The 18738-nt window shown below is 38.1% G+C and overlaps 1 protein-coding gene across 7 annotated transcripts in view; it reads left to right on the top strand.

The window, feature by feature from the left end:
* neto1l (neuropilin (NRP) and tolloid (TLL)-like 1, like) overlaps nt 1-18738 on the top strand; it is a 267411-nt gene that overhangs the window by 241944 nt on the left and 6729 nt on the right. For 5 of the 7 annotated variants that reach the window (XM_057824255.1, XM_057824259.1, XM_057824253.1 and 2 more), the window contains 5 exons: nt 986-1068; nt 1956-2101; nt 5677-5790; nt 9301-9925; nt 13458-13532. In XM_057824255.1, the coding sequence (XP_057680238.1) occupies nt 986-1068; nt 1956-2101; nt 5677-5790; nt 9301-9925; nt 13458-13518 (1029 nt within the window). In that variant the 3' untranslated portion in view covers nt 13519-13532. Of the gene's footprint in view, nt 1-985; nt 1069-1955; nt 2102-5676; nt 5791-9300; nt 9926-13457; nt 13533-16410; nt 17314-18738 lie in introns of those variants that run through there. The other 2 variants (XM_057824254.1, XM_057824256.1) reach the window with 2 other exon arrangements.

The raw sequence follows: 18738 nt of genomic DNA, 5'->3' as shown, positions 1-18738 counted from the left end.
TGATGTAAAGCACTTTGAATTGCCTTGTGTTGAATTGTGCTATATAAATAAATTTGCCTTGCCTTGCCTTGCCTAGAAACTGACATTTCTGGAGAAATTACACCTTTTAATAATAGAAAAATATGAGATACAACATGATATGCAGGAATGAAAGTGGAACAAAACGGTTTGGAACGCCGTTCCAGTAAAAGATTTGGGGCTGGAACGGTGCTTATATCCCAAAAATATGATGGCAACTGTCAAAACCCTGTGTTAAAAAAAACAGAAACTGCCAGGCTGCCACGCACGCATGCAGCAGGATGGTGCTCCAACGCGTACTTCAATCTCTACCCCAAAGTTCCTCAAGGCAAAGAAGATCAAGATCCTCCAGGACTGCCCCGGCCCAGTCACCAGACATGAACAGGATGAAAGAGGAAGCATGGAAGACGAAACCTAAGAATATTGATGAACTCTGGGAGGCATGCAAGACTGCTTTCTTTGATGTTCCTGATGACTTCATCAAAAATTGTATGAATCCTTGCTGAACCGCATTGATGCAGCCCTTCAAGCCCATGGAAGTCATACAAAATATTAAATTTGGATCTCACAGCACCACTACTTAATTTGCTTATGTTATGTAACATATTTTTGTATTTGAAGTACATTTTTTATTCAATTTTCACACTACTTTCTGTAGGCGACAAAACTTTTGTCTTGCCAAAATTTGACCTTTATGTCTTCATCAAATGATAAATCTTTTTTCAGTGAAACAAATATCTTTTTGTACATTCAACATCATTTGGGGGGGTCTTAGCTTTCATATGAGCCATTTCTGAAACCAATTGAATAATTCAAAGTCAGGTTATTTAGCAATTGTTTCTACAAAATGGATAAACGACAAGACTTTTGTCAGGGACTATTTTCCTGTAGCTCACCAAGATATAAATCCATTTCTCATTAGGAGGATTACTAATCATATGTGTGCACCTTACCTTTTTGCATCTAGATCTACTTGCGCTTTCTTGACTACGAGATGGCCAACTCCAACGAGTGCAAGCGCAACTTTGTGGCAGTGTATGACGGCGGCAGGTAAGCCTATTTGATAGAGAGCTTTAATATTGTTTGATATGGGATTTCGTCCCTAATTTGTGCCTAATCTTTCTGTTATCGTAACAATAAAAACTCAGCCTGTGCGCTCCTTATTGGGATTAAGAATGTAATATTATTTGATGTCAAGATAGCACGAGAAGCTCTTATCTTTTACCTTCACCCGCTGATAAAACTTGATTTTATTGCTCAAAGACCTTCAAATATTATGCCACCCACCTTTAATTGTCACAGAGCTGGTGATTTATTACACTATGTACCTTTTAGTTCCTCATACGGATAGAATTGAAGTCGGTTCTTTCCCTAAGAATTATGGAAATACAACTGTTCCAATAAAACATAATGCCAAACATAAAATTTTGAATTTTGAGTCGTTAGTATTATATAATAATGTATAATGTTTTGGGGGGGGGGGGGGGGGGGGTTCAATCTTTAAAACAACAAAAAAATAATACAATTAATGATTGATTAAAAAAAAGATTATGGGGACTGTTACAGTTAATATAATTCTAATTTATCAATTGATTTAGCAATGTCTTTGATTTTGTAATTTTTTTTAATTGGATTTTTTGAATGAATTGGCTTTACTGTTTTTTTTACTCAGCTAAGCTTTCCCCTAAATCATTAATCAGCTTTACTTGCAAATCAATTTCTTCTCAAGATAGTATATCTTAAAATCAGATAAAGAATGATTAAGTGCGTGCTTGAAAACTATAATGAGACATGTTTTATCGCAATATTCAGCCGTGATCGCGAGATAACGCAAAGAAAATGGCTGTCGCCTGCACCAGGGCTGGATTTTTTCATTGTGATTATTTCACTGTGAAGAAAATTTCACCAAAACCTCGACTTGTCATCTCCTTCTATAGTTCAGTGGAGGACCTGAAGAGCAAGTTCTGCTCCACTGTGGCCAATGACCTCATGTTAGTGTCGACGTTAGGCGTCATCCGGATGTGGGCGGACGAGGCCAGCCGGAAAAGCCGCTTCCGCATCCTTTTCACGACCTACCAAGAACGTAAGATTCTTTAACATGACCGGTGTTGTTGATCTTACTTTAAAAAAGGAATTAGTTGCAGTTACAAATTACTTATCCCAAAAAGCAATTGAGTTGGTAACTCAGTTATCTCATTGTAAGAGTAATTAGTTACTCAGCAAAGTAATTGATGTACTTTACATGTTCTACACGTTATTACTATCACTACAATTATTATTACAATATAAGGCCAACTTAGTGATGATAATGCGCACTCACCAGGAAAATAGTACAATGTTTTCAGTTAGAATTCTACCCACCTGGACACCACGAACTGTATGTAAAAAAAGTTTAAGATGACGCTCCACATGCTAAATGCTAATGCTAACGAGAACGCGAATGCTATGCTAACGCTCCGAGCCACCTAGGCAATCATCATCGTGTTTGCAATGGCGTGAACACCCCCTTTCCTCCTCCCTCCTCCAGCTCTGCTTCACTCCTAGGTATCTGTGACACATTCAGACAACTTAAGCTTCATTCAACCAACTTGTAGTCACATCCTCAGTAACAGTAACCGCGTTCCAAAGATGGGAAAAGTAGTTAATCAGATTACTCACTACTGAAAGAAATAACGCCATTAGAAATGATGTTATACTCTACTACCATTATTAACAACACTGAACATGACATGATCTACCTATTATTTTATATTTTCGTTACACTTTATTTGACTGTGGTGTCATAAGACAGTCATATTCATTCTCAAAATCAATGTTGACTGTGGTGTCATAAGACAGTCATATTCATTCTCAAAATCAATGTTTTGTGTCTCTGAGTCGTGTATGTTTAAAATTTATTTAGTCACAGATTTTAAAAAATCTTTTTATCCTTCAAAACAAAGAAAAAGAGACAGCGAGAACGAAAAGTGGTATTTGCCATGTGGCAAAATGTATTTTGGCATATGGCATATTTTTGCCCTGTGGCATTTTTTGGGGGGGGGGGGGGGGCATGTGGCTTTTTTTTTTTTTTTCTTTTGCCGTGTGGCAACATTTATTTTGGCATGTGACATTTTTTTGTATGTAGCAAAATGGATTTTTGTATGTGGCATTTTCGGGGGTATGTGGCAAAATGGACTTTGTTATTTGTTGAATGTCAATGCGCTGTAATGGTAAGTGTATGGTCAAAAATAATAGCTACACGTTTTTCTGCCATTTGAAATGAATTGAAAATTTGGACGTTCTTCGCCGTCAAGGGCATAGCCTGACTTGGGTGCCAGTTGAATGTCAATGCACTGTAATGTAAGGTGAATGATCAAAATCACAACCACGTTTTTCTGCCATTTAAAATGAATGGAAAATTTGGACGTTCATAGCCGTCAATGGGATAGCCTGACTTGGGCAAAAAATGCTATTTACCAAAATCAAAAATGCCTTATGCTAAAATAAATTTTTCCACATACCAAAAAATGCCATGTGGCAAAGTAAATGCCACATGCAGAAATCCATTTTGCCACATCTAAAAATAAATGCCACATGGCAAAAAAACACCACATGCCCAAATCCATTTTGCCACCTATCAAAAAAAAAAAAAAATGACACATGGCAAAAAAAATGCCACATGCCAAAATACATTTTGCCACATGGCAAAAAAAATGCCAAATGCCAAAATCAATTTTGCCACTTATAAAAAAAATGCCACATGCCAAAATCCATTTTGCTACATATAAAAAAATGCCACATGCCAAAATCCACTTTGCCACATGGCAAAAAATGTCGCCTGCCCAAATCCATTTTGCACATACAAACAAAAAATTGCCACATGACAAAAAAAACACAACATGCCAAAATCCATTTTGCCACCTATCAAAAAAAAAAAAAAAAAAAAAAAAAAAATGACACATGGCAAAAAAAAAAATGACACATGCCAAAATACATTTGGCCACATGGCAAAAAAATGCCACATCCCAAAATCAATTTTGCCACATATAAAAAAAATGCCACATGCCAAAATCCATTGTGCTACATATAAAAAAATGCCACATGGCAAAAAATGTCGCCTGCCCAAATACATTTTGCACATACCAACAAAAAATTGCCACATGGCAAAAAAAAAAGCCACATGCCAAAATCCATTTTGCCACATATCAAAAAATAAATAAATAAAAAAATGTCACATGCCAAAATACATTTTGCCACATGGCAAAAAAATGCCACATGCCAAAATTCATTTTGACACATATAAAAAAAAATGCCACATGGCAAAATTCATTTTGCTACATACAGTATAAAAAAATGCCACATGCCAAAATACATTTTCCCACGTATTAAAAAAAAATGCCACATGCCAAAATACATTTTGCCACATGGCAAAAAAAAGCCACATGCCAAAATACATTTTGCCACATGGCAAAAAAATGCCTCATGGCAAAAAAAAATGCCACATGCCAAAATACATTTTGCCACATACAAAAAAATGCTACATGGCAAAAAAAATGTCACATGCCAAAATACATTTTGCCACATGGCAAAAAAATGCCACATGCCAAAATCAATTTTGCCACATATAAAAAAAATGCCACATGCCATAATACATTTTTCCACATCCCAATAAAATGCCACATGCCAAAAAAAAAAGCCACATGCCAAATACCACTTTTCATTCTCGGCCCTGCCGAAGAAAAATGCATTTTTTACTCACAGCTAATTTAGTCTGCCATTGACTGAAACACTATTGTGTGGCCACTTTTATCATCATGCGATCTGGTGTTAATTTTGTAGATTTTTGTATAAATAGTGATGATCACTCACTGCTCTTACCCTTATGAGGCTTTATAAAGTGAGGATTCACTGGTGAAAAGAAGCGGGACTGGGCCCCCTCTGCTGGTTATTAGCAGTTAACTATCTGCTGTCGAGCTTTATATTATAATTGATGACCTTTTAAGTCTTGATTTAAAGTCCTGAATTATAAAAAAAATAAATAAATAAATAAAGGCACATGAGGAATTTATTACATTTTTGCCATTGAGACATGGTGAGACAAAGCAAGAATGTCACCTTGGCTTCATAATATGCAGCTTGATGATGATGATGTCCCCTGTAACATTAGCACATTGATTTTATGAACACGTCGACTTGATGGGTTAGTGCTTCCTTGCGCTGACATCACGGAGACGCAGACTCATGGGACGGTCTTATGGTTGTGGCGAGGCCATGCTGAAGGAGACTGGCGAGGGTTGCTGAGGACAAAAAGGTCGGGGATGAGAAATGACCGACAAACTAACATTTGGATGACATTAAAAGGTTGAGTTCCGCGTCTCAAGGAGAGAATCCAAACACGTCAAGTCAAAGTGATTTTAAAGATGAGAGCGAGGAGACAAAACAAATGACAGATTGATTTCGAGGGGAACGGACTTATTTGAAAAAATCCAAATGACTTCCCTTCAACTGATTTGCACATTTTTAAGCAGCTTACAGATTTGGCACTGTTAAATCCGAAGTGAAATAATGTTTTGGATTGTGTGAGCAAGTGAATGACATTGCTTCACTTGAAATCTCTTTAATTTGAATACAGCGAGTGCATTGAAGTGTTCTGCTATTGTAATCCATCTCTTTTTCCAGCTCCATGTGATCCAGATGCCTTCTTCTGTCACAGTAACATGTGCATAAACAACACACTGGTGTGTAACGGCCAGCAGAATTGTGTGTATCCTTGGGATGAGAATCAGTGTAAAGGTGAGCTGTATAAACACATCTATGAATTTACATCACTTGATAGTTTGTGTGTAGTAGTGTTCCGAGGTGGGTAGAGGAGCCAAAATTTTTACTCAAGTAATAGTAGTTTTACTTACTACAAAAAGTTTACTTACAGTTTACTTCACAAGTACAAAAGTATTTGGTGAAAATAATACTCAGGTAATGAGTGACTGCTTACAATGTTTATATTTTTTTTTCTCTGCACTTCGTCTTTACTGTCACTTACTGAAATCAAAAAAGGCTTAAAGTGCCTGTGACACCCTAAAAAATCCTAAATAGTATTATTATGTGAATAAAAATAATATTTTGAGGCGATTGCGTAGCCCCACCTGTTATTATAGTGCTCTAGCGCCTCCAAATGGGTAATGACGTCGGCAGAGTAACAATTTTAGCCGATTTAGAATTCAGCCCATTGAGGGGGAAGATTCAGAACGAGGAAAACGCAACAGAGAGCAGCAAAATATCATCATTGTTTTAATAATCGCGCTGCAATATTTTTACAGGATATTCTTTTTATCTAAGTATGGTACCACACAACATCATATGTGGAGGAAAAATGGAACAGCTCGCTATCATCCACAGCTCATCCCACCGTGAAGCATGGTGAACGGAGCGTCATGATTTGAGGCTGTTTTGCTGCCTAAGGGCCTGAACAACTTACAGTCATTAATGAAAGAATGAATTAAAAAATTTATCAGGATGTTTTGCTGGAAAACCCGAGGCCGTCTGTCAGACAGTTGAAGCTGAAAAGAGGATGGATGCTGCAACAACACAATGATCCAAAACACAGAAATAATTCAACTTCAGAATGGTTTCAGAAGAACAAAATACACATTCTGGAGTGGCCAAGTCAAAGTCCAGACTTGAACCCCATTGAGATGCTGTGGCATGACCTAAAGGCAGCGATTCATTCCAGACATCCCAGGAATCTGACTGAACTATAGCAGTTTAGTCGAGAAGAATGGCCAAAATTAGTCCTGATCGATGTGCCAGTCTGATCTGCAGCTACAGGAAGCGTCTGGTTGAAGTTATTGCTGCCAAAGGGGGGGCACAAAATATTAAATGTGATAGTTCACTTATTTATTTTTCCCCCTTCTGTCATTGTTTGCATCCAATCCTCAAAGAAAATATGAAAACCTATAAATGGTTGGGTGGTTTTAGTTAAGGCAGATGATTTAGTTAATCATCAGTGTGATTTTGACAAAGATCAGATCACATTTGATGGTAATTTCATGCAGAAATGTAAGAAATTCCAAATGGTTCAGATACTTTTTCATACCTCTGCACATGCTGTTACCGCTGTCCCTGTTGGCCATACAAATATATTGTATAGTCATGACAAATAGCAGTCTTGTGCTAAATGGAATATGAAATATTAAAAATGCATTTATTTAGTACGACAGGGCAAAATTACTACATAATGGTCAAAACTACCGACTTCTTAAACCTCCCGAACGGTATTTTATGCCACTGGAGTTAGTCCGGCTCTTGTCATTTCCCTGACCCGGCTTCGGAGACGGGTGAAAGAGCTTAAACAAAACAGGGGGCGTAAGAGCTAGGCGAGATGCTAACTCAAACCAAGCGGCTTTTCCAAGTGTCTTTCTCGCCTTTTGAAAATAAAAAAAAATCACAAAAAACTACCCCGACTCAGTCACACACGGCGGCGGGGGTAACTGTCTTCCCCGATCGGCCAGCACCCGGCGGCGAGGAAGTTACGGCTTGTCGTTCTGGTGAGGCCCGGGCAGGCAAGCAGTGCTCATCGGCGGGAACGCAGAGGGGAATGAACACCGAAAATAGCGCATTCTCTGTGGATAAACCGGCCGACGTCGGAGCGCGTGGCTGCCCATGTCGAGGATAGCCTCTATAGGCGGGCACGCGAAGAAGACCGATCACAGCATTTAATTAGTGCTTTGAATGAGACCAGGGCTTTCTCTTTTTTTTTTACATACAGTAGCAGCCTTTCACACAGTGCAACAACTGAACTCCTGTGCAAAATCAGTAATAACAGTCACTGTATTTTAGTCACAACGACCCATCAATAACCCCATAAATTCAAGTAAATATTAAAGAAAACGACAAAGAAAATATTGTAGTGGAGCAGCATCTTTATCGCAATATCAATCCAGGGATCAGTTCAGTTGCAAACAATTTTTTTTTTTTTTTTTTTTTTTGGGGGGGGGGTGACGCAGGGAAAAAAAACGCAGCAGCAATTTATTTTCATTTCTTCGAGATGGCAGAAAAAACGTTTTCTTAATGTTTAAATAGTCCACATCTTTTTATGATCATTATAAAAGCATTTACACAATGAAATAACGCTGGAAAAGTTTAATATAAAAAAAAAAAAAAAAAAAAAAGCGGTTTTGCAGACACACAGAGGAGAAGATTCAAAAGGATCACATTTGTCTTGCCTTTGTGTGCATAAATAAAAGTGTCTTTCATAACGAATCTCAAGCGCCACAGCAGGAGGAAAGAAAGAAAAAGCGGGCGGCGCCACTGCATTCATGTGCGTGCACAAGCAAATGCACAATACAGAGAGCCTGCTCTCGGTTTTATCCCATTTTTTTTTTTTTATAATTTATTATTCCGGCGCGGCGGCCCGACCCAACCTGACCCGAACGTGAATGCTTAACATTTTGGGCCCGACCCGTTTGGGTTCGGGCACAAGATCTAACCTCTAAGAGATAGGACATAACATAACAATGGCTGAAGAGGGAGCGAGAAAGATTATTGATACACCTCAGACATTGAAAGCTGACAATTGGAGACATTTTGGCTTCTAAGAGGTTGGTGGGAAACTTGACCAGAGTTATGCAGTGTGTAAAAAATGAAACATGAGAATAATAATACAAATGGGGAAACCAAATCCGTTGCATCACCGGAATTGCGCAGGGAAGATTTTTGAACGTACTTATATATTTTAAAATGCGCTGAATCAATTCGGCTTGTTGCCCACATCGAATCGAATCGTCCATGCCCCGCATCGGGATGCATCGCCGCATCGATTATTGTTGACATCACTAGTTTCCAGATTGTTGGACTTGTTTTGCCCATTCTTCGCGATGAACACGATTTTGGAAATCCAGAAAGGCTCATACTGCTCTCCCTGGTGTAGCAACAAAAGCCTGCAGCACATTGGGCTGGCGTGCCGCAAAAAACAAACGATTTAATCCGCAAAATCAGCTGAATCCGCAGTACTTCTGCATACGATAGTAATGGCTGTATTGTGATAATGATTAGTCCGCTGACGTCACATTCGGCTTCTTCCTCAATCCGAGGCCGTGGCCGGAAGTCTATCATTTTTGTACCACGGGATTAAAAAAATTGAATAAATACAGTATATCGATCGCTTCCACACACATCCAAGCGTTCCATTTGATTTCAGGAACATAAAATACAACATGTCATTTTTTGTGTCACAGGCACTTGAAGGCCAATTGTTAAACTAATTGTTGGAATGACTCTTATAACAATGTCCCTCCATGTGCACAGAGAAGACGAAAGCCAACATCCTAGACAACCTGAACAACACAAACGGGACCATCATTGGCGTAACCTGCTGCATCGTCCTTCTCCTCCTCATCATTTCCGTCATTGTCCAAATTAAGCAGCCTCGCAAAAAATACATACTGCGGCGTGAGGACTTTGACCCGACCATGTTCCAAGAGGTCTTCGAGCCGCCTCATTACGAGCTGTGCACTTTACGCAGCGCCGCCACCACCGCTGCCTCAGCAGACCTAGTAGACCTTGCAGAAGACTTTGAGAACTACCACGCTCTCCGTCGTGCCTCCTCGCGCTGCATCCACGACCACCACTGTGGCTCGTCCTCCAACCCGGGCTCGGCCCACATATCCCAGCTGTCCCTCAGCGGACGAGGGAGCCGCGGTAACCTGAGCTCGCGGGACGCGGCAGCAGCCAGCCTCCTCGCGGACCTCCCGCAGCCTCCCATGTCCGTGAGGCCTCTGCTACCTAGCGGGGGGAACCGGAGGAGCATCTTGGTCATGAAGCACAGCTACTCACAAGAGGGAGCGGACAATGGTTGTGACCTGGATGACGACCTGGATGAAGTTCCAACCACCAGCCACCGGCTTTCGCGCCACGAAAAGGCAGTACAGCGGTCAGTATCCATAGATTTTTGATGAGGGACGAGCACCAGCCCTAATTTAACTGTGGAATATTCCCATTTTATTTTGGATTATCCTCTTTTTTCATTAGTTTTTCCTCTCCTCTTCTTAAACAATGTTTTGTTGTCTTTATTTTAACCCCTTTATGACATTTAATTGGATTTTTTTTCGTGTTGCATGCTTGTTTGACAATAGAGTTAAAGGTGCTATGAAATGTTGACCAAGTGAAAATGACTGCATTAATGTTACAAAACGAATTTGGCACTTAAATCTGGTACATTTTTATTTTTACGATATATAGTTTTTCCACCCAAAACAATGCATCAGGGAAACCTCACTTATTTTCAGCAATTCAGGTTGTGACTTCACAACTAGGGTTGTTCAGATCATGTTTTTTTGCTCCCGATCCGATCCCGATCGTTTAAGTTTGAGTATCTGCCGATCCCGATATTTCCCGATCCGATTGCTTTTTTTTTTTTGCTCCCGATTCAACTCCAATAATTCCCGATAATTTTTCCCGATCTTATACATTTTGGCAATGCATTAAGAAAAAAATGAATAAAACTCGGACGAATATATACATTCAACATACAGTACATAAGTACTGTATTTGTTTATTGTGACAATAAATCCTCAAGATGGCATTTAACATTCTTTCTGTGAGAGGAATCCATGGATAGAAAGACTTGTAATTCTGAAAGGATAAATGTGACTTTGTATATTGTGACTAAATACTGCCATCTAGTGTATTTGTTAAGCTTTCAGTAAATGATACTGTAGCCATTTAACTGTTCTGCCCAAATTCTTGATGGGAAGTGCAACCATGACTGTGCGTAGTGGCACCAACTGATATATCTTGTCTGCGTTGGGAAATAACATAGGGTGTTAAGAAAATGATCAACTATTACCTTGCTTCCCCACATTGCTTCCCACGTTATTTCTAATTGTTGAGAGAGGGATTGTAAGGCTTTAGCCAATTAAAAAAAGGCTTCAAGGACTGCCAAAATTCACTCTACTCATTTTACGCTGCCTTTTAGCTCTATAAATAGGTAGAACAGCACCAAATATAGATCAAATGCGACAATGCGTGAGTTGGTCGTGCAGCGCATGCATTAATTGCGTTAAATATTTTAACGTGATTAATTTTTTTAAAAATGTATTACCGCCGTTAACGCGATAAATTTGATAGCCCTGCTTTAAGCCAAAACTAAAGACTCTGGATGAGTGTAAGACATTTTGTCTGTAACGTTAAATACAAATAGAAAACGATTTAATAAAAAAATACATATATATTAAAAAAAGGCATTTCTGATATTTTTTTGCCGATTCCGATCCTTTGAAAATGACGTGATAGGACCCGATCGATCGGCATCTTTATTAAAAACCCTTAAGAAATAAAACCAGGCTACACTAATCTGGGGGAAAGGCACGTCTAAAAAGGTGTGTCTTTAACCGAGATTTAAAAAGGCTTAAATTCGTAGTGGTGCGGATTTCAGAGGGAAGACTATTCCACAACCTGGGGGCAGCAACCGCAAAAGATCGGTCTCCCCACTGTTTGAGTTTGGACCTCGGAGCATGCAAATGAAGTTGGCCAGTGGAACGAAGAGTCCGTGCAGAACAGTCCCTCGGCAACAAAAGAATAGAAAGCCTATGAATAGCATGCTAACATACTGCAAAATCAGCAACTCATTCTGGGTGTGACACCATCTTCTGTTTGGAAACTTTTTAGTGGGCGGGGCCAAGGCAGCTGAAAAAGGTAGACCAAGGATTTGTGTCCAAAATATCGTCTACTATCATTTTAAAGTCATTTGCTGTAGTATTTCATAGCACCTTTAAAGTACTGGATGTTGGATTTCAAAGTAAAATTTCATGTTAAACCTGAAATAATATAATATAACCTTGTGTTGTACACTCTAAACCAGTCTTGATTCGAGACCCATTTTAAAGGTCTTGGCATGGTCTCGGACTTGACTCCCAAGACTTGACTTTGTCTTGGTATTACCAAAAGTCTTTAACTCAATTTGGGCAAAGTGGTTTTCAGTTTTGGTCAAGTCTTGGTCCTGTCTCTCACAGTCTTGAGCACAACACTATGGTAACATTTACAGTTGAACTGAATTTGATTATTTTATCTAATCATTTCAATGCACAGCTAAGTGTTTTAACATTTTTTGCAAACTGATCAATTGACCAATCCATTTCGTGGTATAGTGTATAATAAATTCTTAATTTGATGTCTACATTGTACACTGTATCAACTCGAATTGACCTATCCTACTTTAGCTGCCTGAGAAAAATGTCTTCTCAATTATAAAAAACATCTAAAATCTCCGCAATCACACGATGGTTGTATCAAAAATCACGTTGAGATCCATTCATGCCTGGAGCCATCGTGAAATTTCCCTCATTTTTGAACATCCCTAAAGTTGTCTGTAGAGATACCTGTCTTGGGAAATTACTAGGGCTGTCAAACGATTTTTTAATCGAGTTAATTACAGCTTAAAAATTAATTAATCATAATTAATCGCAATTCAAACCATCTATAAAATGTGCCATATTTTTCTGTAAATTGTTGTTGGAATGAAAAGATAAAACACAATACGGATATATACATTCAACTTGCGGTACATAAGGACTGCATTTGTTTATTATAACAATAAATCAACAAGATGGCATTAACATTATTAACATTCTCTTAAAGCGATCCATGGATAGAAAAACTTGTAGTTCTTAAAAGATAAATGTTAGTACAAGTTAACGAAATTTTATATTAAAACCCCTCTTAATGTTTTTGTTTTATTAAAATTTGTAAGATTTTCAATCAAAAAATAAACTAGTAGCACGCCATTGTTGATGTCAATAATTACACCATGCTCACTCCCCAAACCCATAAAATCATTTGGACCCAAGCGCCAGCAGAGGGCGCCAAACAACAAAAAACAAGTAACAAGCGGACATTACACTGCTGTCATTTTAATCTGTTTGAGCGGGGCATGTGCGTTGATTGCGTCAAAATATTTTAACGTGATTAATTTTCAAAATTAATTACCGTCCGTTAACACGATAATTTTGACAGCCCTAGAAATTACAGCAAATTTAATTACCGCACTTGTCTACTGCTACAATGATGTGCACTTTCCTGGAATTCTGTCTATCCATTTGAAAGATCTCTGTACAAGATCCCAAAGGCATTTAATTGGCTGGTTTTATTGTCATGGTTAATATTGTGGCCATGATTTATTAGGAGGCAGCTTTAGATTGACCATAAATTGGTACTAAATTGACTATCAACAGTGTCAGTTCATGTTAAAATGAACATTTTGCCAGTGATAGTAAATCAACAAATGTAAAACATTTTACTTCAAGTAAATATTATGCTTTTTTTTCCCCCCGCATGCACTTTTCCCTCACCACTTCTGACCTCATGTTAGTACTAGACAACTTTGCATGAAGAATTTGAACGCACCAGCACGTTTGACGTTTCTAGTATGCAAAGTGATATTAAAGTACTGAGGCGTGACATTTCAGGTTCTGCCTCATTGGCTCTTTGAGCAAACATGAATCAGAGTACAACACAACTAGGGTCTAAGAGACAATCTCAAGGTAAGCCCCCGTACAACATTTTATTCTCAATATAGTTGTGGTGTCGTCATTTGCACAGTTTGCTTGATGATTTTTTTTTTCCTGTTATGTTATTGTTTATGATATAAATTCACTTTTATCTTAAAAAAAATTGTCTTGCCCTTCTAGTGTGTTTGTTTGAAGAAGGGGCGCTGCATGTTTTTTCAGGTTTTGTTTTGTTTTGTTTCTTCCCTGATCTGCCAACCATCTGTGGACAAACTGAACTCAGTGGATGTTTCATGTGCATGGACGTTTTTAAGGACTTTTCAACTTTCACTCTATTTCATTTTGTTATCGGTTAAACTATGATAACACATTCACTCCACCGCAACAGCAAAAATATTGCAAAAAGTGAGAAGATATGGCATTTTGTACTAAATTTCTATGTTATAGTGAGACCAATACATTATCTCAGGCGTTACCAATAAATGTATATTGAAGAGGAAGAGAATCTTCGAGTTAGCGGGGGTTTAATTAGTCAGTGGAGTTGGTTTTAACCATACAGTATTTGTTAGTTTCAGGGCTTCGGAGTGGCTAAGCTAGCGCAAGTCAATGTTGTTTGCCAGCATGCCAATAAAAAAACAATATTAACAGATCTACCTGTTCAAACAAAGTAGGGCTGCAGCTATCGATTACTTTTATTAATCAATCTATTAACTAGTTAGTTCGAATAACCGAGTAATCGGATGAGGAACATTGCGTTGCTGAATAAATTTTAGGAGATGTAAAAAGAAAGGCTTGCCAAGATTGCACTTTCAAAAGAGCATTAAATGCGAATACGAAATAAAATTCACGAGTGTTTCTTCAAACTATGCAGAATTGCACTTTTATTTAGAAATAAATTAAAATAGTGAATTATATTAAAAATTGATAAATAAATAAAAGAGGATGTTAGTACAACAAAAGAACAATTGGCTAACTAGCATAGCTCAATTCCGCTAGCTTAAATGCTAAAAAATGCTGTTTTTTGTTTGTTTTTGTTTTGTTTTTGTTTTTGTTTTTTTACAACACTCTTAACAAATTGTTCAAACACGTTCCCACAAAAAAAACGGCTAAATATAATTGTTAAAACACATATTCCCACAAAAACGGCTAAATATACCTACAAACTAAATTACGAATGCATCGGGGATTTAAGCATTTATTCACAAGAATTTTCAAAGTAAAAAGCTCCTTGTGGTGATAAGGCTGCGCCACAGTGGCTGAAAGACTAGCAGCACATTCAACATATTTACGTAAAATAAATGCCCCGGTTTTTTGCTTTTAACCAAGTTTTGAGACTGTTTTACGTCCATATCTATAAAGAATTCAGGGATTTTAGCATTTATTCACAACAATTTTCAACGTAAAAAGCTCTTTTTGGTGATAAGGCTGCACCACAGTGGCTTAAAGACTAGCAGCACATTCAACATATTTATGTAAAATAAATGCTAACTGCACAGTTTTTGCTTTTAACCAAGAATCGGGACTGTTTTATGTCTATAACTTTAAAGAATTTGGGGATTGCTCCTGGTGCTGCGTCACCAGTAGGTAGATGGCAATATAGTGTAAAGCGCTTTGAGCGCCTTGAAAGGTGGAAAAGCGCTATATAAGTATAACACCATTACCATTACCATTTAAGCATTTATTCACAAGAATTTTCAAAGTAAAAAGCTCCTCGTCTGTTTCCACTCGGTCAGCTTTGACAGAGATAAGCCCCCTATTAATTGCCCTGCGCACCGTGTCCCGTCAATATATTATGAAGTCTATGAGTAAAGAGTACACAGTGCATGAAGGTGATAGACTGTTTTTTTGTTGTTGTTTTTTTTTTTTAAACAATGTTACAACACGGCATTCTGCTTGCCTAGACAGCCTGTTCCCTGCAGAGCTGCTGGATTAAAAATGTTGCTGTTTATACGAGGGCTGCAGATATCAATTATTTCAATAGTTGATTCATCGATGAACTAGTTAGTTCGAATAATCGAATAATCGGAAAAGGAGTATGAAATATTAAAATACCCGAGCTGAGCCTCAAACGGTATTAAACATAAAATGAGGATCTATGCACAACAAAAGAACAATTGGCTAACTTAAATGGCAAAAGTCCGCTAGCTTAAATGCTATAAAATGCTAACGTTTTTTTTCCAATGCTCTTAAGAAATGGTTCAGACTCATATTCCCACAAAAAACGGCTAAATACAAATACTATTAAATAAAATAACTAAAAATTAATAATTTTAGTAAACTAAATTACAAATGCATTAAAAAACATTAGTCCAAAGAAAAACTTAGCTTACGTTGGTCGTAACAGGGAGCAGTTGGATTCAGTCTTGTGAAATGAGGCAGACCAAAGGGCAATGTATCCACCCTCATCAATAAACTAGATGTAAACACTTTCAAAATAAAACATAACAACGCCACTTTAATCAAACGAATACTCGAGGCAACAAAATTTAATTCGAATATTTTTTTCTAATGGAATACTCGAGTTAATCGATTAATCGTTGCGGCACTAGTTCATACTACACTTATTGTTATGCAATGGTAAGTTTTAATAACTTAATCCTGAAAACATAGCCAACACTATTGATTTCATGGGTCATCGGTGACTCTCATGCGTATATAATTTATATTTTTATTTTATTTTAAATGATGCAATGAAATCAACATATTTGTGTCCTCCTCAATGGAGGAAAATATAAGGACCACAAATAGTCGTATTGATGTTTTTTTCTTAGATTGTGCATGTGTGCCTATTGTCGGCTGTTTATTCGATGTGAGCTTGCGATGTGTTTTCGCATGAAAATGTTGTTTTTGTGTGTGTATTTCTGCGTGTACGTGCTTATGTTCTACATTGTGTCGCACTGTCTCCATACTGTAGACTTCTTGTGAGTAGTGACGTCCCGGATGAGTGTGAGCGGGCATCACTGACATGAGACAAAGCGGACCGGACATTTACACCAGCACGATGCTGACGCTGAAGAGACACTTTGATGCAAAAATATCCAAATGATTTGATCGCGTGCAAAAGATGAGCACAAAGGACTAAATGAAAATATTTCCAGTTGTAATTCTTTGAAAGAAGATTGCTATATGTCCATCTCACTTGTGTTTTTGTCTCCGTAGAAAACTATTGGATCTACTTAATTCCTAAATTTAGGATATTTCTACAACCGTCACTGAGGATAAACCTGATGTGATGCTAAATTAAGCATGCATTATCCAAACAGGTAGATTTATAGTTTTCCTAATAAATTGGAATATGACCAAGACTTCATTGTTAGGCAGCACTTTTGCATGCTTATTTAATAATAATTGAAATACAACTAGAACATATCAGAACACCTACTAATACCGACCACAATTTAAGAAATGAAATGCACTGCATGCTGGTAGCTGAAAACAATTAGATAATAAACAAAATTAATTCATTTAATGTTATTTATTTACTTTGACAGTTTTCTTTTACAAGTTTGTCTTCTAACGATCACCGTAGGCAACTTAACGTCTTTGTATCAAACCAGACTTTTCTACTTGGACAAAATAAGAATGTTTTTCACATTATTCAAACGATCCTTCAGGGTTGGTTTTATTGATGCTTTGTAACTATATTAATATTAAATAACAATAAAGCACTTTTTTGTTGTTTTGTTGAGCTTCATGGTAAATACAGTGTCATGCATGTTTCACAGATTCATGGTGAGTTTTAAGTGTGTGTTTGTTCTTTGCTTTGTTTTCCGCCAACGTGAAAATTGATGGGAGGTTTTTTTATATGTATAAACAGTGGGGCAAATAAGTATTTAGTCAACCACTAATTGTGCAAGTTCTCCCACTTGAAAATATTAGAGAGGCCTGCAATTGTCAACATGGGTAAACCTCAACCATGAGAGACAGAATGTGGAAAGAAACCCCAGAAAATCACATTGTTTGATTTTTAAAGAATTTATTTGCAAATCATGGTGGAAAATAAGTATTTGGTCAGTACCAAAAGCTCATCGCAATACTTGGTTATGTACCCTTTGTTGGCAATAACGGAGGCTAAACGTTTTCTGTAACTCTTCGCAAGCTTTTAACACACTGTTGCTGGTATTTTGGCCCATTCCTCCATGCAGATTTCCTCTAGGACAGTGATGTTTTGGGACTGTCGTTGCGCAACACGGACTTTCAACTCCCTCCACAGATTTTCTATGGGGTTGAGATCTGGAGACTGGCTAGGCCACTCCAGGACCTTGAAATGCTTCTTACGAAGCCACTCCTTTGTTGCCCTGGCTGTGTGTTTGGGATCATTGTCATGCTGAAAGACCCAGCCACATCTCATGCCCTTGCTTATGGAAGGAGATTTTTACTCGAAATCTCTCGATACATGGCCCTATTCATTATCTCCTTTATACAGATCAGTCGTCCTGGTCCCTTTGCAGAAAAACAGCCCCAAAGCATGATGTTTCCACCCCCATGCTTCACAGTGGGTATGGTGTTCTTCGGATGCAATTCAGTATTCTTTCTCCTCCAAACACGAGAACCTGTGTTTCTACCAAAAAGTTCTATTTTGGTTTCATCTGACCATAACACATTCTCCCAGTCCTCTTCTGGATCATCCAAATGCTCTCTAGCGAACCGCAGACGGGCCTGGACGTGTACTGGCTTCAGCAGGGGGACACATCTGGCAGTGCAGAATTTGAGTCCCTGGCGGCGCATCGTGTTACTGATAGTAGCCTTTGTTACTGTGGTCCCAGCTCTCTGTAGGTCATTCACTAGGTCCCCTTGTGTCGTTCTGGGATTTTTGCTCAACGTTCTTGTTATCATTTTGACACCACAGGGTGAGATCTTGCATGGAGCCCCAGATCGAGGGAGATTATCAGTGGTGTTGTATGTCTTCCATTTTCTAATAATTGCTCCCACAGTTGATTTCTTTACGCCAAGCGTTTTACCTATTGCAGATTCAGTCTTCCCAGCCTGGCGCAGGTCTACAATTTTTTCTCTGGTGTCCTTCGACAGCTCTTTGGTCTTGGCCATAGTGGAGTTTGTAGTGTGACTGACTGAGGTTGTGGTCAGGTGTCTTTCATACCGATGAGTTAAAACAGGTGCCATTAATACAGACCTCGTTAGAAGAAGTTATACCTCTTTGACAGCCAGAAATCTTGCCTGTTTGTAGGTGACCAAATACTTATTTTCCACTCTAATTTGGAAATAAATTATTTAAAAATCAAAC

Source organism: Corythoichthys intestinalis, chromosome 20, assembly GCF_030265065.1.
Source record: "Corythoichthys intestinalis isolate RoL2023-P3 chromosome 20, ASM3026506v1, whole genome shotgun sequence".
NCBI lineage: Eukaryota > Metazoa > Chordata > Actinopteri > Syngnathiformes > Syngnathidae > Corythoichthys > Corythoichthys intestinalis.
The sequence above is the reverse complement of the archived record's forward strand: the minus strand, read 5'-3'. Positions and strand labels throughout refer to the sequence as shown.